Here is a 23,979-nt window from a genome sequence, read left to right as displayed (position 1 = left end):
GAGAGGATGGTCCTGTGTCCTGCTGTTGCGTCCATTGACACAGACAGCAGGACTTGGCCCCGCCCCCACGTCATTGGATTTGATTTACAGCAGCGGGAGCCAATGGCTGCGCTGCTATCAATATATCCAATAATGACCCGAGACACCGGCTGGAGCTGGTGTGCTGATAACCGTCGCTGGGTTCAGGTAAGTAAAAGGGGGGCTCCTGCATCACAGGAGGTTTTACAACCTAAGGTGCAGCTCACCCTTACTAAAAAGCCGGTAACCGACTGAGAAGTCAGCCCAGTTCTGCTGGAACCCAAAACCCCTACATCCTACACCAGTTCCTCAGCCACTTATTCAATTCCCTAAGCTCCTTCTGCCGCACTGGTGTGGCTCGAGGCACAGGTAGTATTTCTGAGAACACTACCTTGGACGTCCTTTTCTTCAATCTATTCCCCAAGTCCCTGAAATAATTTTTTTAGGACTCTCCACCTTCCTTTTACTTTGTCATTGGTGCCAACGTGCACCAAAACAGCTGTCCTCCCCAGCTCCACCCAAAAATCTGTCCATCCAATCCGCGATGTGTCGAATCCGAGCACCTAACAAACATACTGTTCGGCAACCAAGGTCTTTGTGACAGATTGCCCTCTCTGTCCTCCTAATAATTGAGTCCCCTACTACCAGTTCATGTCCAACCTTTCCTCTATCCATGGCCCCCTCCTTACCAGAGCAGTCGCTCCCCTGGCAGCTATGGGACTGGCACTGCCACCCTTGAGCTGATATCTCCAACATCATGCAACTTGGCATATTTGTTGTGGGTGTACCAACTCAGGACTGACCTCCCTAGCTCTCTTCCCTCTACCCCTCCTAAATGTCACCCAGCTGTGTATAGCAGCTGGTCCAACAAGCATGCTGGAAAACCAGCAGCCAATGGCTGAGACCACTGACCGGAGTGTTCTGGCGGGGGGGCTGTCCCCCTGTCAGAACACAATAGCACAGCAGGGGAGACAGTTGTACTAACCTCAGATTGTTAGTACTGCGGCTCTGACCGAAGCTGTCAGTTTTGGAGAGAAACAAGTAAACATTATAGAAATATGTGCTTTGATCAAATTTCATGTCTGAGGTTTAAAACTACTTTAATTCTGTATTTGTGAAAATGAAACAAATGGCCAGGCTGCAAAGGGTTAACAGCCTAGGCAATATGATCATTGAACTGCTGAGGCGCTCCAATAAACGTAGCTCCTATAAATTAAAAAAAGAAAAAAAAAAATCTATTTTAATAAAACTACATTTTGTGTAACCCAATGCAGTCAGATTTTAGCAAACATGATTGTTTTGGTAAAGTTGAGTTTGAATCACAACAGTGAGAGAAATCAAGGAACCTACAATGGGTGGGACCAGGAATATAAATAGATTGCCAGGCAAATAGACACTCATACACAAAGAGGAGAAAGAATTTATATAAGACTAACATTTACCTGAGCTTTATGAAGCAATTTGCTGTAAATAGACACTTTTGCTTCATGTGCTAAAATCTTGCTTTTCTTGGCGTACATAGACTTCCGATTTTTAAGTGTCGTGCCAAAGAGCATCAGCTATTAGAAATAAAGGAAATATTTAACCATTTGATCTAAACTCTCAGGAGCAAAGTAAATCTATCAAGGTAACATATTTAGTACCTCATTTTCCGAGCACATCCTCATTTCTTCCCACAGCAGGCTGCTAACTTCAGTTAGAGGCTTATCTTGCATATCTGTATACAACTTCAACCTAACAAGATTTAACAACCAAATTACCCTAGTATTTTCTTTAAAAAAAAAAAAAAAAGTTAAGCATGGCTATATGACTTGTACACACTTGCTTAAAAAACAAAAACACACATTTCCTTTCAAAAGATGGTTAGATTATGTGAGACTTAGTATGTATTTTATTAAAAATATGTAGCCCAAAGACCGCTACCATTAGTAAAGCTCATGAAAATTTCAAGATGCTGCTCACACACACACACACACACACACAAATGCAACCATTCAACCAAGATCCTTCAAGTTTTGTCTTTTCTTAAAGGACAAATTCACTTTTTTTTATTATTATTAAATGCAGGCCTCCTGTAGATCTTTCTGTGCATCTGTACCCCATACATCCCCTATGGCCAAGCAGATTCACTGACAAAGTATCAATGAACTACCGTGGTAGTTCTGTGAGAACTACAAGCCAACAGTTGCAAAGGATGTCAGGGCTTGTAGTTCACACACACAGAGCTGTGTAAATGAATGACGTGGCTGTGGCATTGGGAACATGTTACATGTTCCAGCTTAAAAGCGGGTGGAACACGTAACATATTCCCAAAGATGAACTTATCCTTTAACCTATGAAAAAAAAAAAAAAATACACACACCAACAACAACCCCACAAAAAAACACCCACACGAGAAAAAACAAAAAATCAAAAAAACAAACAAACATACTCTTCAGTTGTTTGGTACAAGGTATGGCATTCCTCCTCATATACTTGAAGTTTAGGTTGATAAATGAACAGATCTAGCATCAAGTCGGTAGCAGATAAGGTTTCATAGTTTCCACGCTGTATCAAAGGAAGCAAAATGAAAACCTTAGCAATTGACATAATTGCAGCACAAACAAGTGTAAAAACAGAGTGAATAGTAAAATTAGATTCACAAAAAATAAAAAATAAATCCTTGGTCTTATGGATGATTTCTTTACATCTCTGTGGTACATTACCTCATGCACATTGTGCCTTGTCTTAAAAGCAGACCATTCATTTAAAACAGACCTAATGGAAATATTTCACTTTTTGTACTAAAAAAACCAAACATTTTCTAGAGGTTCATTAGGGGATACAGGGAATCAGTTAAGTTGTACCATTAGCCACAGGAGGTTACAACACTGGCGTTTTCATGTGTTGCGTTTGTTTATTGTGCTATAGTTTTTTCAGTGCTGCAATGCACGGGTTTAAGCTGCACTCAGTGAACCATTATATTTTTGCTGCCATGCATTGGGATTGCATTCAGAGCATCTAGTGTGAATGAACCCTGAAGTAAAAAACTTTTTCTTGAAGTCCATTAAGGGGGGACAGAGGAAATTGGAAACAGCTTATACTTTTACCTACAGGCGGTTAGGACACTGGCAAACAGGAAAAAATGTAAGCCAACTCTCATACAACTCCTCCTCTAGCCAGCATTCTGAGAAAGCAGTACAAAAAGGTAAGCAAAAAAAAAAAGAAAGGAAAAAAAAAAAAAAAAAGAAGACTCAGAGGGGTGGGACTGGGTCCCTCAATCTAAAACAAATACCTTACAGCAAGTATACAAATCGTATTGTCTTTCACATCCATCATTAGACCCAGGAATTTGCAAACAGCCAGGACATTCAAAAGCAAACGCATGCGTGGTCAACAACCACTAACAAGCCCAAGGAGAATTTGAGAACTCAGACTTCTCTAAAGAACACATGTCCACAGCAGAGCCAGATAAGGAGAAGCCCTCTGTTAGGCTCCTTCCACACTGGGGCGGGGGCGGAGTCAGCTGTAAAACAGCGCTATTTTTAGCGCCGTTTTACCAGTGCTATTTGGCCGCTAGCGGGGTGGTTTTAACCCCCGCTAGCGGCCGAAAAAGGGTTAAAATCACCCGCAAAGCGCCGCTAAGCTGGCGGTATAGCCGCGCTGCCCCATTGACTTCAATGGGCAGGATCAGTGAAGGAGCGGTGTATACACTGCTCCAAAGATGCTGCTAGCAGGACTTTTTTCAGCGTCCAGCCAGCGCACCGCTCCAGTGTGAAAGCCCTCGGGGCTTTCACATTGGAGAGAGTGCAGTGCTGTTTCATTTCAGGACGCTCTGCAGGCGCTATAGCGCCTGCAAAGCGCCCCAGTGTCAAAGGGGTCTAAGACAACGGGCACAACAAAGAAGTCCACAGAGGATCAACCTGGAGCTTCATAGCAGGACAGAAAAATCACTACCAGTGGTTACACATGAAACAGTGAGTGGTTGTGAGCCTTAACCAGCAATCCATCACAAACAGGTAGAAAATCTCATGTACTTGAAAAGGAAGAAACTAGAACAAAAATTATGCAGTCAACAGAAAAAAAAAAACAAAAAAACAAAAACACGCACACACACACACACACAACACTGGGACAAGTCCCAGGAAACCATTCCCTAGAAAAGACCTTGAACAAATAAGTCAATAAGAGGATACCACCTGGTTAACATGAGAAGCCTTATACTCTTAACCCTTAAGCCTAGCACACATTGAGTTTTTTCCATTCAACCCAGTGGGTTGAATGAAAAAAATAAAATAAAAAATAAAACCCATCAGCTCTGGTTGGAGCTGCTGTACCAACAATCTGATGTTTGTACAGCGATCCCCCCGCTGAGTTATTGTGTTCTGACAGAGGGGCGGCCCCCCGCCAGAACACGCCGCTGATCGGGAGACGGCTGGCTGCTGGTTTCCCAGCATGGTCGTCCGACAGAAGCTGGTCAAACAGCAGACTTCTGTCAGACTGGCTCCCATACACTATTGCCGAATGTTGGATGTTTTTTATTAAACCGGTCGATGCCGCCGGCATTCGGCCCATGTGTACAGGGCATTGGGGTTCAGCAACTTAGGAAGAGCACAGTCCGCTATAAAGACTGAGAGGTGATCCAATCCCTCTCCACTCTAACTAAAAAAAACAGTTACACTTTAAGAGGCAGGAATCCTAGTTACATCACTGAGAATATTCACCTGATTAGGGCCAGGAATGAGGAAGGAATCTAGGAGGTAAGGCCCTCAAGGGGCTGCAAATCCATCTAGAGGACCCATCCCTCAATCAGGTCTCATGGAGGCCTCTGGACTTGTACTATCTCTCATAGGGTGGTACTTACAGCAGTGCCCAGAATGTTCCACCTGCCAACAGTCCAGGTTAGCACAGGGCCATCTAATGACAGATATCTCTTGCAATGCAGAAGATGAGGAGCACTCAGGTGCAAATTAATTATTCTTTAGTGTTTTACACCTGGCAGCTTCAACACATTCTCCAGTAACCACAGCATTGTTGCATATGCTTTGACAGCCAATACTTTTAGCACATAGAAATTGTAGGAACCTTTGCTATGAAAAGGTATAAGCTAGAAAAAAAACAAAAAAAAAAAAAAACTTACATTAACTGGAAGCTCACTGCATCTTGGCTTTTGAATGAGAGCACGGATTCCAAGTAGCATAAAGAATTCCTTAACTGTAATAGTCCCATCCTGGAATTTCTATGGATTAAAATATGTAAGCAAAGTTTATTGCATTAACCTCCTTGCTTTTGCAAACCATTGACAGATGTGATTAAAGAAACATAAAATAACTGAAAACTGTGAACACAAGACTATTATGAAATACTCCACAGCATGCAAACCCTGAGCTGCTGGACTTTTGTTTGCACCGTTAAAAGTCACCAGACATGTATTTTTTTTGTACAATGGTGTACTAAAGCGCTGATATAGTGTATAGTGAATCAATATTAGAAATGACCTAAATAATCAAGCTGCAACCATTTTAAGAGTGTTCGGATACCCCTATAGTAAATGATAAAATAAATAGTGCGCTATAAATTAACTTCCTAATATATGCACAAACTCCAAACGGGTAGTAGAAAACTAGTGAAACACACATAAGTGCTAAGTGATAAAAACCAAATATGTAAAAAAGGCAACAATAAGCATATCAAAATACCATCAATAATTGCTATGTTCAATCACCAGTGGTGGGGCATAATGCAGCCCTATACATCGTATATGCATATAGCCAAAATCAATGATAGTCTCAACATGCATCAAATACAAAACAGTTTCTGGGTGTAGTAAGTTCACTCTCAGCGGGCTACATAGCATAAATCATGCTCTGCTACCTCCCGCTCCTCCTCCTAAATAATTTGATTATGATGTTGCATTCATGGAAGAAAATCATCATTGCGCAATGATCAGCATAAAGTGCATCAACAGCATCAAAGGCACAGGTGAATCCACTCACATGTACTTCTATGGTAATCAGCACTAAGGAACAGTCAGAGCGATTACCTCTCCTCCTACCACATCCAGTGTACTTCATACAGACACATAAGATGTCGTCACTGGCTCCTTCCAGCGTGTTGCGTCACATGTCACGTGACTTTATCAAGGGTAGCCATGTGACAGACAAAGCTCCATAGTTATGCTTGCTACAGCGTTCCGGTTGCCATAGTGACGTCGGTGATCATTGGATCATCATGTTTGTTCAGTGCTCATTTGCCTTGGTATTTAACAAGTTCATAGCTTACAATAAATTTTAACAAACAATTAATATAAAAATGGTCATTTAAAACTATCTGTAGTTTTATAAAAGCAAAGTAAACTTGAAACTTCATAAACTGCTATTACCCTACTCCCTCAAGTGGTCAACTTAAATATTCACTTGAGACTGCAGCACATCAAATAAATAGGTGCGTGTAGTGCAATTTTAGCTATTGGGTATATGCACGTTGATGCTGTAGAATCCAAAACTAAATATATGCACGTTGGTGCTACTAAATCTGAACTAAGGGTAAATAGCTCACATTTCATATATATAATAATAAATAATAAAATGGGATAAAAACAGATATATATTCAATCTAATACGAAGAATCAGAAATAAAACAATATAAATCAAAATCAATGTTCAGGCCCCTCGGAGCAAGAGTGTCCATTTCAAATATCCATCTGGATTCACTTTTATCAAGTTCTCTTACTTTGTTGCTCCCCTTCCAATGAGGCTTATACCTATCAATAGCCCAAAATTTTAGAGATGTTGGATCCTTATTATCCATTTCATGACTAAGCCTATTTTTGAAATTTGGTGTTTACAAGTTAAAATCCGTATTTTTTGCTAGAAAGTTACTTAGAACCCCAAAACATTATATATATATTTTTAGCAGAGAATCTAGAGAACAAAATGGAGATTGTTGCAATATTTTATATCACACGGTATTTGTGCAGCGGTGTTTTAAACGCAAATTTTTGGAAATTCATGAATTTAAAAAAAAAAAAAAAACAGTAAAGTTACCCCAATTTTTTTGTATAATGTGAAAGATGTTACGCCGAGTAAATAGATACCAAACATGTCACGCTTTATAATTGCACGCACTCGTGAAATGGCGACAAACTACGGTACCTAAGAATTTCCATAGGCGACGCTTTAAATTTTTTTTATGGATACCAGGTAAGCGTTACAGAGGAGGTCTAGTGCTAGAATTATTGCTCTTACTCTGACGATCGCGGCAATACCTCACATGTGTGATTTCAACACTGTTTACATATGCGGGCGCGACTTCCGTATGCGTTTTCTTTGCTGCGCGAGCTTGCAGGGATGCTTTAAAAAAAATTTTTTTCTTATTTATTTTTATATTTATAAATTGTTAAAAAAAAAAAAAATTGATGACTTTTAATTGCTGTCACGAGGAACGTAAACATCCCTTGTGACAGTAATAGGTGGTGACAGGTACTCTTTATGGAGGGATCGGGGTCTAATCCCTCCTTTGCACTTCAAAGTATTCAGATTGCCATTTTCGGTGATTGTGAATACTGTGTATTTTTTTTAAAAAACGGCGCCATCGGCAGCCGAATAAACAAGAAGTGACGTAATGCCGTCGCTTCCTGCTTTTAGCTGCATCGGTTGTTATACCAGGAAAGCCGATCGCCCACTGTAAAAAACGGTACCAGGATGAAGCCTGCAGCTGCGGGCATCATCCCGGTATAACCCCGGAAAGCCGAGTACGGAAGGGGTTAAGATGGGATGCAAAATGTCGCGGCACGCTGTGTTTGGGGAAGCCATTCTTGATATTCTGTATTAGTGCGCTTCCACATGGGGCGTTTAGTTCTACCTATATATTGCAGTGAACATGAGCACTGCAATATATAGACAACCCCTTCTGTTCTGCACAAAATAAAATCTTTAATTGTGTACTCCTTTTGGTGCTAGTAGACATAAATTCGTACATTTTTGGCCGTTGAAGTTTGTGTTTTTGCATGCATAGCATCTTTTACAAGGAAAAGAGCATTTTCCCTGAAAGAAGGACAGCTCATTCAGTTTCTTGGGAGGGTCCGAAACATTTCTTGCTACCAAGTTCCCTAAAGTGGGTGCCCTTCTATAAATGAAGCAAGGTTTATCAGGTAAAATTGATTGCAATTGCTTATCCGCCTTAAGTGCCCAGTGTTTTCTAATGATATGTTCCACTTGCCTATGAGTGTTGTAATTCAATATAAGGGGGATTTCCTGATACTTGGTGATATTCTTTTCCTTATCCTGAATTAACAAATCTCTTGGAATACGGTATACTTCCTGTATTTTCTCCTCAATAAAATTCTCACTATATCCTTTTGATACAATTTTTTTTTCCACCAACAGTTTTGCCTGTTCCAGATAGACACTTTGATCAGTACAGTTTCTTCTAAGGCGTACCATTTGGCCCTTCGCAATGTTAATAAGCCAAAGATCATAGTGGCAGCTATCCACCCGAATATAGCCATTTCGTTCCACTGGCTTAAAGTTTTTGTGCTTATAGCCCCCTTATCCAGTTGTATTTCTAAATCCAAGAAATGCACAACTTTATTACTGATCTCATAGGTGAGCTTAATATTTTTCTGATTGTTATTCAATTTGCCAAAAAATTGGATCAAACGCTCTTCATCACCTTTCCATATTAAGATAGTCATCTATAAATCTTCTGTAGAGGATTAGATCATCTGGGATATCAGAAAAAATGCTCCTCCCATCTGGCCCTGAATATATTGGCAACACTGGGTGCATACTTTGCACCCATTCTAATGCTATTAAGTTGCCTATAGTAATCTCCATTATGCCAGAAATAATTATGTTGTAATCCATATGCAAAGCACCTTAATATGAATCGTTTTTGTTTAGAGAGAAGGTTGTTAAATTCCTCCATAGCCCATTTAGACGCTTTGACCGCCTCCTCATGGTCTATTATAGTATACAGCGATGAAACATCTGCTGTAGCTATAAGGTATTTACATTCCGGCCTAAGTTCAATAGTATTGAGTATCTGTATTAGGCGTTTTGTGTAGGCACATGTTTTAGGTACCAAGGGCTGTATATAATTATCCACATATTGTCCTATTCTTGCATTTATGGACTGAATCCTATTAATTATGGGTCTTCCTGGTGGCTGCGTTTGATTCTTGTGGATTTTTGGAACCGTATAGATTATCGGAACCCTACATGTATCAGGTATCAAATACTTTGCCTCCTTCTTGGTTAAAATGTTTTTAATACTCCCTTTAAATACCAGTTCCGATAATTCTTCTTTGTATTTCTTAGTTGGATTCCCCCTTAACTTGATGTAAGTATTTGTATCACTTAATTGATCTTGTAGTTCCTTATAATAATCTTTGGATAGCACAACAATTGCTCCCACTTTGTCCGCAGGTCTAATAATGATTTTTTTATTATCCTCTAGTCCTTAATTCCTTTTTTGATGCTAAGTGGGTCACTTATTTTTTTAATTTATCCTGTATAACCATCCAATTAAAGACTTCTATATGTTCATTGTTGGATACTGGGGGGTTAAACAGTGACTTATTCCTTAATTTGCTATGTACAATTCTTCCGGGTGTGTCTACTCTATTAGGCTTATTACTTGGAGTCTGATTAAACATACATTTCTTTATATTCAGTTTTCTCAGGTACTTCTGAATATCCACATACATTTCAAATTTGTTTAAATTGCGTTTAGGAGCATATTTTAATCCTTTATCAAGTGTTAGTAATTCAGTTCTTGTTAATTCTATTCCACTCAAATTATGGATCCCTTCCCCAATGACTTTCTTTTTGGTCTTGAATCCTCCTCGGCATCCCCTCTTGCATTTGGACTCCTTGCGTTTGCCTTTTGTTCGTACCGTGGTGGGGTTCTCTCGCTCCTGCGGTACTCCAAAAAAGACCGTGACTGATCCTCATCCCTATAGTCCCTTAAGGCTTCATACCTATTATGGGTGTGAATCAGACTCCTCCTAGATTCATACTGATGTTGGTCATAATAATCAAGCCTGTCTTGATGTTGGTCGTATTGATTTTGATACTGTGGATAATCCCTTCTATCACCCCTATTTTGATTGTAACCATAGTTATCTTTTTCACCACTTCCTGAATTACCATATTGATTATATGGTTGATTATAAGGCTTTTGATTATTTCTATTCCCGTTATTTTTCCAATAGGGTTGTCTTGGTGATTTTTATTTTTCCACCACAGTTTAGGGGTTCTGGGTCCGGTGTTATCTTCTCTATATGGTCTTCCTTGTCCATTCTGATTGCCTCTATCCGTTCACGACAGCTCAGGAGATGTATATCTCTGTTCTGGGGATCTAGGACTTTGCTCCCTTCTAGGGGACACGATCCTCACCTCCCTATCAGGGGACGATACAATTGATCCAACTCTCGCCTGTTTAAGCTGCATTTGCCATTCAAACGTTTTTGTTCCAACTGATAATCATTTGTGTCTCTTAAATATTTTCTCCTTTTTTCTTTGTTTGATGCACTTTATGCTGATCATTGCGCAATGACGATTTTCTTTTATTCCATGAATGCAACATCCTAATTGGATGCTTTAAGAGGAGGAGCGGGAGGTAGCAGCAGAGCGTGATTTATGCTATGTAGCCCGCTGAGACTGAACTTACTACACCCAGAAACTGTTTTGTTCTTTTCCTTGTATTTGATACATGTTGAGACTATCATTGATTTTGGCTATATCCATATACGATGTATAGGGCTGCATATTGCCCCACCACTGGTGATTGAACATAGCAAATATTGATGGTATTTTGATATGCTTATTGCTGCCTTTTTGGTTTTTATCACTTAAAAAAAAAAAAAAAAAAAAAAAAAAAAAACACTTTAGCACTCAAAACGCATGTGTTTTTCACTAGTTTTCTACTACCCATTTGGAATTGTTTTTTGTTTCGTTTTTTACTTTTTAGCTATAGCTGTAAGATCAGCTTGAAACCACACTTTGGGCAAAAATCTATCTTTAGTACTATGGTAGGCACAAGTGTACAAAGTACTAAGCATTAATCCACTTACCTGACAGATGCATTTTGCCTGTCAAATCCATAATCAAAGTAATTGTTCAGAGGCCAACAACACACTTTCTGTGCACAGGACCGGACATCAGAAACTGCCATCTCATCAGGCTGAGTCCCTGCGTAGGTGGAGTAACTCAGTGGCTGACATATCAGCAGCCAAGAACAGAGGTTGCTAGTAATCCAATTTAGCAAGAACTTTCTACATGTATTTTCCCATCTTCTAAAGCACTCTACTCTAGCATGTCATTTAGGCAGTAGGTTACAAGCTGGCGTGTAGTGATTACAAGGGCAGCCCTCCTGAGTCATTTCTATAAGACTGTTGGTGAATGCAGATTGCAGGCATAGCAAGCAGTGACCGAACAAATTACTCCCCCTGACACCAGTCACAGACCATCCTATGTAACTTCAACCAGAAAACTAACATCCCAATGTATGATGGGATGTGTACAGTAGTTTCCTTTGGGCCAAGCAGCGATAGGGGAATGGAAGAAAAAAAACAGATCAAGTCTGCTTTTGTGGCCATTGCAAATTTGAGGAGAAAAGGGGATTTTACAGTTACAAAAGGGGGACCAACAGGAAAGATTTGATTGTTTAAACCCCATAAGTGATTAATATTCTAGGTATGATTTGGGGGGCTTCCTGCTTAGTGTGCTAAATAGTTTTCCTCAAATTGAAATAGTGCAGCACAAGACTGCAAATTGATCTTTTACTCACTGCAATAACTAATCTAATTGCTGTATTTATTGCAAAACAAAGGATTGAACCATTAAAAAACGTGAAACACTCAAACGTTTCCCCAGATAAACACTTTAATAACTGAAAATATGTGCTCACTGAAAACAAACTATTCTTTTAAGCAAACCCTTCACAATAGTTTATTAAGACAACCTAGATGGAGAAGTTGAGGCAAAAATATATTGTACCGTTCGAAGTGGGTGCCATTAGAGGATTGGATTACATGAAACATTCAGCTTCATGTATAAAGGTGTCAGGGTGTTCTAGTCCAGACGTTCATTACTCCAGGCTCATCTTGCCGAAGACAATGAATGTCATAAAACACTAGGGAACAGCTCCACATTCAAAGCAAGCCCAAAGCAAAAGGTTTTTCAGACATTTGATTAATGTTCTAAAGTACTTCGGAACTTAAGTATTTTTCTTCCACAGTGTCAATGCTGGTTTGTTACACTGCATGTCCACATCTCAATGGAGAAAGCGTATGAAAGCCAACAGAACGACAGGTCGCACACAAACCTGGTTAACAAAATTCAGATAAGCATTTAAAAAGGACATGAACTGCGGAAGACGTGCTTAAAAAAAATGGCAAATAGGAGGGAAAAGGACTAGTTACCAATATTACCCCTGGGATTCTGACAGGTTATTTTTCTCATTACAAACTTAAAATAACATGTTCTGCACGGTTTGTGGCGATGACCACCTTGGTAGGTAGAGTATTTGTTTTCTCATGCCATTACTGACCCACTAATAACTGGTGGTCTAGGATGCAGGAGGGGTGCAGATAGTAGCTATCCACACAATAAAAATAGAGCAGAAAACAGTGATCCTTGCACTATAGGTTATCAGGCACAGCTTTTGCTGCAGCAAGGAGAACAGGGAGCAGCACAATAGGGATAGCAACAAATTTTACTCTTGTGAGACGATTGGTCACAGGCAACAATGACTTACATCTCACTATGCAGGCACACAGGTGCAAGGCTTTAGACTCAGGAGTGCTTAGTCATAGTCCCATGCTAGCAAATACACTGCTATTTTCAGGAGAAATGAAAGGAAAAAAAAAAAAAAAAGTACATTTTTTAAGGGTATTTATTAACATTTTTAGATGTTTTTTTTGAACAGCAGCAAATGGTGACCTAGTTTTATGGCTCATACACACGATCGGATTGTTGGCCAACAAAACCGTGGAATTTTGTCCAAAGGGCGTTGGTTCCAACTTGTCTTGCAAACACACAGTCACAGAAATGTTGGCCAACAATTACGAACGTAGAGACGTACTACGTGGTTTTTCAGCTCTTTAGCGCCACCCTTTGGGCTCCTTTTGCTAATTTCGTGTTAGTAGAAGTTTGGTGAGTTTTTTTCGCGCTTTTCTTTTAGCATTTTTCAGTTTGCGCTTTTCATTTCGTGCTTTTCAGTTAGTTTCTGAACAACCGTTCGTCAACCAGACATGTTGCGGATTCAGAGGAGATAACGTGTTATTGGACTTGGAGTTATTGCTTTGACATAATTCTTTTTGGTTTTATAATGATTTGGTAAACTTTATATTTTTGGATGCATAGAATGCACTTTTTGGTTAAGTTCTATTGGCAGATAGCATGTCTAATTTTAAAAAAAAAAATTTTAATACACAAAAAAAAAAAAAAAAAAAACTAATATAATTCTTGTCATCACTAGGAAAAAAAAAGCCTTTGAAAATTTGTTTGCAATAGCTCAATCAGTGACACCAGCAAAGCAGCTTCATTATAATCCCATTGAAGAAGAGAACTGTGCGCTGCATTTGGAGATTTCATAATTTGCCACGTCACGGAAAGTCCGATCGTGTGTACGGGGCTTTAGGTCCACTTTAACGCCCAGTACATACCATGAAAATCAGACGCACAATCATCCAGTTTTCCTCAATGTTACACAGCAGGTCGTAACGGGGGATAGAACTAATTGTACATCAACTCTTGAACGATGCTCATACGAAAATCATACACATTAAATGAAAATTAGTACTGTTCATGTAAAACAATGATTTTGACGTTTGTCCCTTCGGAAAATCTGAAATCAGATGTCAAAAGTTGTGTACACACTATTTGAAAATCGAACAATGGTGCCCATGTATGGAATTTTTCTTCAGATTTTCTCATAGCGTGTAGCCCCACTTAAGTCTCTAACAATACTAGTTGATATCTCATGACTGCCAAACCAACCATTAGTCTTAAATGTAGATACAACACAAAAGGTCTGCCGTAGTAACATTATTTGCATACAATTTCAATGCATCTCATCATTTACCTGCCCATATCCGTTATTGCATGGTAACTGAGAGTCCATCTGACTGTATTGCTGACCTGTGCGAACAGAATAAGACTATTGGTCACAATTTATTGAACAAAAAGGCATATAGTTAAGAAATTCCATCTTGTGGCTCTTGTTTACAAAGAGGAAGTAAAATGTAAATAACCAAAACCAAACAACTTATGTGTCAGAAAATGCTTGGCAAACAAAGAGGAGATTTCACTTGTATTTTAAAAATGCAAGCAAGTCATGTTACCTTTCTGTGATCTTATCAGTGCAATAGAGTTTAGCATATTTTTTTTCCCCATTCATCTAACAGATTCCTCCATGCACACAATTGAGGTGGATAGAGAAATTCCCCCCCAACCGGGACATTGTATTCTGACTGCAGCAGCTGCAGTCACCGATCAACAAAAGTTTTATAACACGTTCATTCAACAGATGTTGATGCAAGGATCAACTTCTGTCAAACAGGGATGGCCACACTATTGAAATTTGGGATGGTCCCTGCTGAACCAGCCACACTTTGATCAGTCTAAGGCCAGCTTTAGGTTGTAGACTGTCATCAGATGTACCAAGTGAACAAAAAGATCCTGTCCTGCATCGCAGAAAGTTGTGCCATAGATGGACAGATGTGTGATATGTGAAGTAGCTAGGTCACACTTATTCATCCATCATCTCTTAATGGCCGTTACCACTGCAAATATTTCCCTGGGTTTATCATTGTGCAAATCTGTACTATATATCACAGTAATGGTAAATGATCAGTGTCAGCGCTGTCACACAGTAAAACCATTTAACAAAATCTCTAAACAAAAATGAGCACATTTAATAACGGGTTAATTCACAAAAAGATATTGCATGAGATGAGATGTGGGTCACATGACACGTTTAACCCAAATATCTCAAACACTATGCAATACTGCATAAAGTCTAAAAGTCAACACGTTAAAGAAAAAAACAAAAACAAAAAGTGAACAAAAACATTTGTTAAATAAGTGGGTGGTCTAGCCATGTGGCATTTAACAAAACTAGCTGTTTTTTTTTTTTTACAACACCTGCAAGACAAAAAAGGCATAATGCACTAGTATGCATTGCATACTAGCACAATATAAAATACCTTAGAACTAAGCTGTTGCAGCAGTCCCTGCACACCGTCGACATCTCCCCTCTCATTTCTTCCGGGTTCGAGGCACTGGGCTCGGAAGGAACTGCACCACCTGTGACTGTTACTTCAGAGCGCATGCGTCGGTGATGTCACTGGCTGCATGCAATGTAAATATTTCCTAAACTGTACATGTTTAGGAGATATTTTCACTACATATAGTTAAGCCTTATTATAGGCTTACCTATTGGTAAATGTCTGCAGAGGAAGTTTACTTCCTATTTAAAAAAAAAAAACTTGCCTACCAGGCCAATTCTGACATTTCTCTCCTACATGTAAAAATCATAATTTTTTTGCTAGAAAATTACATAGAACCCCCAAACATTATAAATGTTTCTTTAGCAAAGACTCTAGAGAATACAATGGCAGTCATTGCAACTTTTAATCTCGCACGGTATTTGCGCAGCAATTTTTCGAAAAAAAACATAGTTTTGTGCTTTAAAAAAAACAAACCAGTAAAGTTAGCCCAATGTTTTTGCATAATGTGAAAGATGAAGTTACGCGGACTAAATGATACCCAACTTGGCATGCTTCAAAATTGTACACGCTCGTAGAATGGCAAACTTCGCCATTTAAAAATCCCCATAGGCGACGCTTTAACATTTTTTACTGGTTACATGTTTTGAGTTAGAGGAGGTCTGGGGCTAAAATTATTGCTCTCTAGCTAACGTTCACGGTGATACCTCACATGGTGGTTTGAACACCGTTTTCATATGTGGGCGGGACGTATGCGTTCTCTTCTGCGTGCAAGCTCACAGAGACAGAGGCGCTTTAAAGAAAAATTTTTTTTAATATTGTTAATTTTACTCTTTTAGCTTGACACATTTTTTTCCCCCCAAATTTTTTTTGATCACTTTTATTCCTATTACAAGGAATGTAAACATCCCTTGTAATAGGAATATGGCATGACAGGTCCTCTTTACAGTGAGATATGGGGTCACTAAGACCCCACATCTCACCTCTAGGCTGGGAAGCCTGAAATTAAAAAAAAAAAAAAAAAAAAAAAAGGATCACGGCTTCCCAGCTAAATCAGCACCATTCGTTTGAATGCAGAGGCCGGGCGTGACGTCATAACATCGCGCCTGGCCATCGACGATCATAGAGACTCCGGCGACCATCTGGTCCACCGGAAATCTCTGATGAACATCCAGGGCCGGCAGATCCTGTGACCGACTCACCGATCGTACCGGTAGTCGGAGGGCAGTGGGGGGGTGGGAGGGAACGACGACGATACACGACACGTCCCCTCTCACCTCCCGTAAGAACGATCAAGCGGCGGAACAGCTGCTATGATCATTCTTATGGTGCACAGAATCGCCGGCTCTAAAAGACGATATCTGAATGATGCCTGTAGCTACAGGCATCACTCAGATATCCCCGCTCAAAGCTGAGGACATCATTTGGCGTACGGAGGGCGGGAATCGATTAAAGAGCTGCCTTCCACCGGCATCTAACAACCAACCAGGACTCATCTGCAGTCAGCGGGGAATGTAAATGTAAACTAAGGAGTTAAATACCATAAGTTGTGTGCATATAGCAGCGGCCGTCAAGCCTGTACAGCCAGGTTTGACTGTCGGCAGCCACAGTTATTTGTGCCTGTTAACACCTGCCTGCTTGCAGTCTTGTGTAGATGGCCATGTGCCAGAGTAATTGAACTCCTGCAAAATTGCTGAAGGTTTAGGTCATCCGCGCTGGCTAATCAAGACAGCCAAAGACCCGACACCAGGGAGGCAGCCCGAAGCAGAAGCATTATGGACTTGAGTTCCACTTTAAGCACAATGGCAACTGTTATAGTTATCACCAGAGGCACGCCTTGCATGTAACAGATTTGGGAAACCATTAAATTAGTGGGATTAGTTCTCCTTTATCCCGATGTCTATCAATGCTGTTTAGAAAAAGTGTCTGGTAGCAAGTGCTTTTGATCACACTACCGACTGTAAAGCCGACTGTCGGCTTTCTGGTGGAAGCTACTTAAGCAGCTGTAAAGTCACCCAATCACTTCCACACGTTGCCAAGGTATGTTAAATTTGCTAAAATTAGCTTTAGCGCATTTTTTATATTGAAAATATGGGGTCTGAAACGAGACATGGAAAAAAAAAAAAAAAATTACAACTACCATGGTACATCCACACTTTTTCTTTATTTGTAACTTGAAACCTAAAAATAAGCACATGTAAAAACACTATATTTATTATAAAATATATATATATATATATATATATATATATATATATATATATATATATATATATATATATATATATATATATATATATATATAAAAACCCTTTATTGTATGGAGAGATTGTATTTCTTCAAAACAAATCAGATTTTAATTAATGACTAAACATCCATGTACATATAGACACTTTAAAGTTTTTATTTTAATTTTTTGTAAGCAGAAAAGCACAATACAACCGGATAAATACTCACTGCTTAGCTCAACAGACATCCCTTCTCCTCTTGAATCATGGGAGCTACTGCTGCAGTAAGTCTGTTCCATAGTTTTGCTTGTATGAGATGAAAAATCATTTCTAGAGCATTCGTCTGGACTTTTAAAACCAACAGATTTCTAGACAATATAAGGATAGTTATATACAAAAAATAATGCAGATAAGCAGACTAACAGATACCAAGTGATAAAGACCAATTACATGGAGCGTGAGAGAGTTGCAACTTCAGCCAGGTGTTAATTGAGGTCTGTGTCTACAAAGAGGATCACTTTCCGTAATGACCCTCTGTTCCATTGATGCCTCGTGTCAAATAGGGATACTATCTCAGCAGAAAAAAAAAAGTTGGGGGTAATGTCCTTAATGGAGACTTTTTACACTTTCTAAAGTGTACAATGGAAAGTGAGGTGATACAAGGCAAAAAAAGAATAGACTAGTTACATCTTCCTTGGCAATGTAGTGTGGTAGTGCTACTAAGTTGCAAAACCCAAACATTTTGTACCTACACAAATGCAGATATTAATGTTGATTTACTAAAGGCAAAATATACGGTGCACTGCAAGTGCATTTGCTCTAGATCTGAGGAGAAGCTCTGCAATGAGGGGAAGCTCTGCTGGATTTCTATCATCCAATCATGTACAAGCAAAAATACTGTTTTTCTTCCTTGCAGGTTCCCCTCAGATCTAAGGAAACTGCACTTGCAGTGCAGAGTATTTGCCTTTAGCAAATCTACTCCATTTTTTTTAGAATTACGTGTGTAATTGTCAAACCCACCTGTGTATTTTGTGTGTCATCGTTCTTTCTGACCTTCTTTTCTCTATGTAATTTTGTATCATCTTCAGGGTCTCTGGCTCTTTTGTGACCAGTTACAGAGTCCTTAGATAATTGGTCATTCAGGTTTTCGTGCAAAGCTTCCTTTTCACACAACTCTTCCCAAGCACCTTCTGGCACTTCATACTGGAACAGACTATTACCATCGTGGTCATCTAGGCAAGCAGGAAGCATCTCTTCGTCTATATAGTGACCACTGTCACCATCAGCGAAAGCTTTAAGACTCATGGATGTTCGGTAAGTTTGGGTTGGCGGTTTGGAATTGGTGGAAGGAGCCAACTCTTGAAGGTTGCAAGTGCTAGAATGCCTTTTACTCGGTAACTTTGGTTGAAGCATGTTAACAGACAGTCTGTTTTGCAAACAAGTTTCTTTTATCGGTCCACTGCCTTTCCCTATGGGTTTATTTTGAGCTTGGATGTCTTTGATGGACACCTGCTCATTAAACAAAGTCTGTTCAGGTATACAACCTCCACTCGTAGGATTTAGAGTCTGAGGCAGTGTGGACAAATCAAAGCAAGAGACTGGTGCAGTATGATTGCTTGGCATGTTCTTTGACTTCTCTGTTAAACTTCTTATTTTCAGTTGGATATCTGCAATACTTCTACGCCTTTTTTCTTTCTGTGATGGTTCAAACAATGACACATCCTCTTGAACATTATTAGACACTTTATCACTTTCGTGTTTATCTGAGGAAAACTCAATACTTTCGGCAATGGAACATTTTAAAGATTTGTTATTCTTTGGTAAACTGTCAATCAATACTTTGTCTGTAAAATCAAATTTGACAGATATATTCCCAGTTTGTTCATTTATTTTTCCAGGGTTATATTGGCTGCTATCAGATTGGTTATTTGGGGCATTAAACATTTTTTTCCTGTTTTGCAAAGTTATTTCAGTATTTGACTCTACAACAGACTCGCCAACTCTATTTTCAGAAAAACAGAATGATACCCTTTTTGATAATCTGTGCTTTTTTGTCACCTGGTAGTCCTGAACTGCACCTGGATAGTTCACAAACGCCTCAGATTGTTCACTACAGAGATTCCCAGGTACAGTTTCCTGCTTCTGAGATGCAGAACTGGCACCTGTTTCAGAAGAAACACTCAAGTCACAAATCTGTGAATAAGCATTTATAGGTTTATGGTCACCTGCAGTCTGTGTATGCAGTGGTATTGTTTCTGTACCAATAGATGGGGCACCGTGATCTGGTAATGCATTGCCATCGAGTTTAATATATCTGTCATCTAAAGCCATATCCATTTTTGTATTTGCATTCTTGTGGTCTGAAACAATGCCTTCATAATTATCGGAAGTGAGAGACACTATACTGCTCGGTCTTTTAATTTCATTTCTACATGTACCACGATCAACGTCTTTGAATTCCTGGCCAATAAACACATTGGTGCTTGTTATTGGGAACGGCGATGGATCTGACAAAAAGTATGTTTTTTCAATACCAGCAAAGGTAGTTTTTTTTCCTTGCTCAAATAAACCATCAGCTACCATTGAATCAAACTGTGTGAATTCATTTTCCTCTGAAGAAATGAGTGTCTCACTTGGCAATGATTCAGTAAAATTATTTTGTTTGGATCCCTTCTTCTCAGTTGTATCGATGGGCGGTTTTAAATTGTTTTCACCATTTTGTGATGTTGCAGAGGGTATGTTTGACATTTCTACAAACTTGACAACCTGTACATTTTCACGGTTGCTTTCATTTGAGTTTTCACAGCAATTTTCCTCAGAGTTAACTTTTTCAACAGCAATGTGAGCTCTGGTGCTTTCCAAAGTTCCTTGTTTACACGATGGCACACATTCATACATGTGTGTTTGTTGGGGTCCTTTATTTCTAGTAAAAGTGTCACTCTTTAACATTTCTGCATCTGTATTTACTGTAAAATCCACAGGCATATCCTTTGAAAGTAGAGATGTGGCTTTATGTACAGGAGCATTACTCTCCACAGGACAATTTGAAGGAGTCGCCCCTATTTTACTTTCAATGGCAGTGGTATGACACTTCATTATTTCCATTTCCCCTTGGTTACATGTTGTTTGATCAAAGAAACCCTTACTAAGGTGTTTATCATTGTTGCCAATTACGAGATCAATGTTTGCAGTGGTCTCTGACATGTTACATACTTGGACAGTTTCATCAAAGATACAAAAAGATTTCCGGTGGGAAGGTATACTTTCTCTCTTTGAAGTGCCAGTGAAAACATAGCTTTGACTAGACAGGTCTAATTCAATTTGTTCACAAGGCAAGTTGTTTACAAAATGTTTACTGGGGAATTCCACTAGATTCTCTTCATCCCCTGATGCATTTTTCTTCATTAAAAGCCTATTCTTTGAAGGTTCACGTAGCAAACAGTTTTCATTTATTTGTACCCTTGCATTGTTGGTTACCTCTTCACTATTGATATCTTTTAATTCAGTTTGACCAGCCAGAGGTTCAGTTCCACCATGCAAAGCAATGGGCTTATGTGAAGGTAGATCATCTTTAGACTTAACCACAGAGTGGGACTCCATTCTTGCAGGTATATGATCAATAAACACTGTATTTGACTTTGTAATGTCCATGTCAGCGAAGCAGATTTGTGTTATTTGTGTTTTGCTCAAATGTGTAGCCTGCAATTTCTCCACCTCACCCAAAACCTTGTTTTCAATAGCTATAGTATTTGTCCGGGTCAGATCCATGTCTTCCTGGTCTAGTGAATTGAATATTTTGTCTTTGGACAAGACAGACATTGTAGATACTTTTTCAACAGCCTTTGCCTTATCAGTTAAAGGCTTTTTAGGATAAACTGTTATCTTTAGGTCATCTGGAATTAGATCGGAAGGCCCAGTTAACTTTATAAAGGTATTTTTATATTTATTTTTCTGGTCATCTTTGGCCCTTTCATCGGTTACCATACTATCAATGAAAACTGTATTTGACTTTGTGATATCCATGTCATCAGCAGAAATTGCCATCGTTTTCAAAATACCAGACTGACTTTGTAACTCATGTTTGTTTATCCCATCAATGACTGCAGTGTGGCTTTTTGTATATTCCATGTCATCTTCAAGCACAACAGTTTTATCAGGACAGGGGGCATGGGTAATAGCTTTATTTGTAGAGTCACCAGGCAGTAAAATCCTCTTAAAAGTGACAGTGTTTCCACAAGTCATATCCATGTCATCTTGATTAGATATAAAAACACCAGTGTTGCCTTTTAAAGGATCAGGCGATTTCTGGCAGGACATATTAGTGATATTTATATGACTGCCTGAAAAACTTAACTCAGATTTGCTTGACGACACCAGGGTATACTCTTTAATCAAGTCCATTTTGCCAACACTCCCGAAATCGTTCTTAGATTCAAGCACAAAGTCTTTGTCAGGCAGGCATCTGGGCACAGCCAAAATGTAGTCATCCCTTTGGTTAATGGCAAGGCATGTATCAGATTGGAATCTTTTTGACAGGGTGTCACCATCAATGGCAACAGTGTGTGATTGTGTGATATCCATATCCTGTTGGTCACATGTAAATACCACCGTCTTGTTATTGTTAGATTCATTTATGGTAGGATCCATCTGTAATCCAGCAGTTTCAACCATTGTTATTTCCATGTCATCCAACACATGTCTAGTCTGATTAACAGCATTTGAAAAGAGTTTTTCTTTTGCACTGGTAAAATGATTTTGATTAATGCAAGTTGTGTGGCTTTGGGTCAGCTCCATGTCATCGCCAACAGTTGAAAAGAAAACTGTTCTGTTGTGTATGGTAGATAACCTCGAACAACCATTTGATTTTTTGTCTTTAAGAATTGGTTTTAGCTTATGGGTACTGTCTGGCAAAGATATCAATTTACTATCAATGGCAATGGTGTGAGATTTGGTCAGCTCCATATCATCCTGGTCAGAGGGGAAAACCATGGTATTATCTTGAATGGTTCTGTATACTTGACCACCTAACTTCCTAGACAGTACATCAGCAGGGTAGGCACAACTGCCATTAAGACACGGATTGCTCAGTGATGTAATTTGGTCTTCTACAGAAGCCTGCATCAGTACATTTTTGCTGTCTTTATTAGATCCAAGCACTGTATTTTTTTCCTTAGCTGAAACACAGTTATGTTCTTTATCTGTGTTATTGCCATCGCCAGTATACAGCTTGAATTCTTTGCACCAGGCATCACCATCAATAGCAACAGTATGCGATTGTGTAATGTCCATATTTTGTTGCTCACCTGTAACTACCACAGTCTTGTTTTCTGCTGCAGTTAATGCAGACTCAATTCGTAGGCAATCATTTTCAGCCACAGTAATTGCCAAGTCCTTTTGAACGTGTTTTGTCTGATCAGTAGCATTTAAAATGCAATTTTGTGTACCATTTGATAAATTGTTTCTCACTAAAGATTTCTGATCAATCTGCACTGTATGACTTTGTGTGAGATCCATGTCATCACTAGCACCTGAAAAGAAAACAGTTTTGTTAAAGCCAGAAGATGATCTTGATGATAAAAGATCACATTTTATTGGTTTTAGATTTGGGCTTGGAATGCAGGTATTACTTGTAATATCAGGTGCATTACGGTCAATGGCAACGGTATGAGATTTGGTCATCTCCATATCATTCTGCTCACATGCAAACAAAATGGTTTTCTCAGTGAAAGGAAGTGGGTCATTTTCTTTTGAAATTGACCATGGATTTTGAAATGTTACTTTCTCATTGCCACATTTTGTTTCAGCAACAGTGTTGCCTATAATGGTTTTGCTTTGCCCAATGTCGCCTACTGACTTTAAAGATAAAGGGTTCAACTGAGCCAAGACTTGTTGCCCATTTACATAACTTTTAGAGTTGGAAGAAGCCATCTGAAAGGGCAACAATAATCCAAAACTTCGCTGTCTCTTTCCAGACTGAACAGTGTCACCAGTCCCATCTTTACTAAACATTTCACATATTGCTGGCCCATCAATAGCTACCGTATGGCTTCTGGTCATATCCATATCTTCTTCTGGACATACTGTATCTTGATTACAAAAGAAAACATTACTGTCTCTTTTAACAGATTGCCTATCTTTTTTTAAAGTGTTATTAAAGAAAACCGAATCATTTTCAGTAAGTTCCATTTCATTTTCATCAGTAAAAATAACAGTCTTTTGATTTTTGCATGCAACGTATGTCTTTGTTTGATTAGGGGGAGCATTTTCCTTTAGAACACCGTGTATGCGAGTTGTATGACTAAATGTCATATCCATGTCATCTTCACAAAGCAGAGTTTGCTCAATGGAATCAGACTTTGGTGGTTTAACACTGGCTCCTTCAAAAAGGCTAAACTCTAGTTTATTACGAGTGCTGGAATAAGATGTTGAGGGGTTGCCTGAACTTAAATTTGTCAGTTTATGGTTGACTGTTGGAAGGAAAGATGTAATATTTGTAGTGTGGCATTTTGTTAAGTCAAG

The 23,979-nt window shown here is 39.1% G+C and overlaps 1 protein-coding gene across 2 annotated transcripts in view; it reads right to left on the bottom strand.

Moving 5' to 3' along the window:
• The window catches only part of KNL1 (kinetochore scaffold 1), a 318,489-nt gene that overhangs the window by 112,988 nt on the left and 181,522 nt on the right, over window positions 1-23,979 (bottom strand). For both annotated transcript variants that reach the window (XM_073609599.1, XM_073609600.1), the window contains 7 exons: window positions 18,481-23,979; window positions 17,690-17,828; window positions 14,089-14,144; window positions 5,138-5,236; window positions 2,450-2,565; window positions 1,662-1,752; window positions 1,461-1,577 (listed from right to left, as the gene is read on the bottom strand). The exon at window positions 18,481-23,979 is cut by the window's right edge and continues 456 nt beyond it. In XM_073609599.1, the coding sequence (XP_073465700.1) occupies window positions 1,461-1,577; window positions 1,662-1,752; window positions 2,450-2,565; window positions 5,138-5,236; window positions 14,089-14,144; window positions 17,690-17,828; window positions 18,481-23,979 (6,117 nt within the window). The remainder of the gene's footprint in view (window positions 1-1,460; window positions 1,578-1,661; window positions 1,753-2,449; window positions 2,566-5,137; window positions 5,237-14,088; window positions 14,145-17,689; window positions 17,829-18,480) is intronic.

The sequence above is a fragment of the Aquarana catesbeiana genome, linkage group LG13 (genome assembly GCF_042186555.1).
Source record: "Aquarana catesbeiana isolate 2022-GZ linkage group LG13, ASM4218655v1, whole genome shotgun sequence".
Classification (NCBI taxonomy): domain Eukaryota; kingdom Metazoa; phylum Chordata; class Amphibia; order Anura; family Ranidae; genus Aquarana; species Aquarana catesbeiana.
Note: the sequence above shows the minus strand (reverse complement) of the source record. Positions and strands in the feature narration are given on the sequence as shown.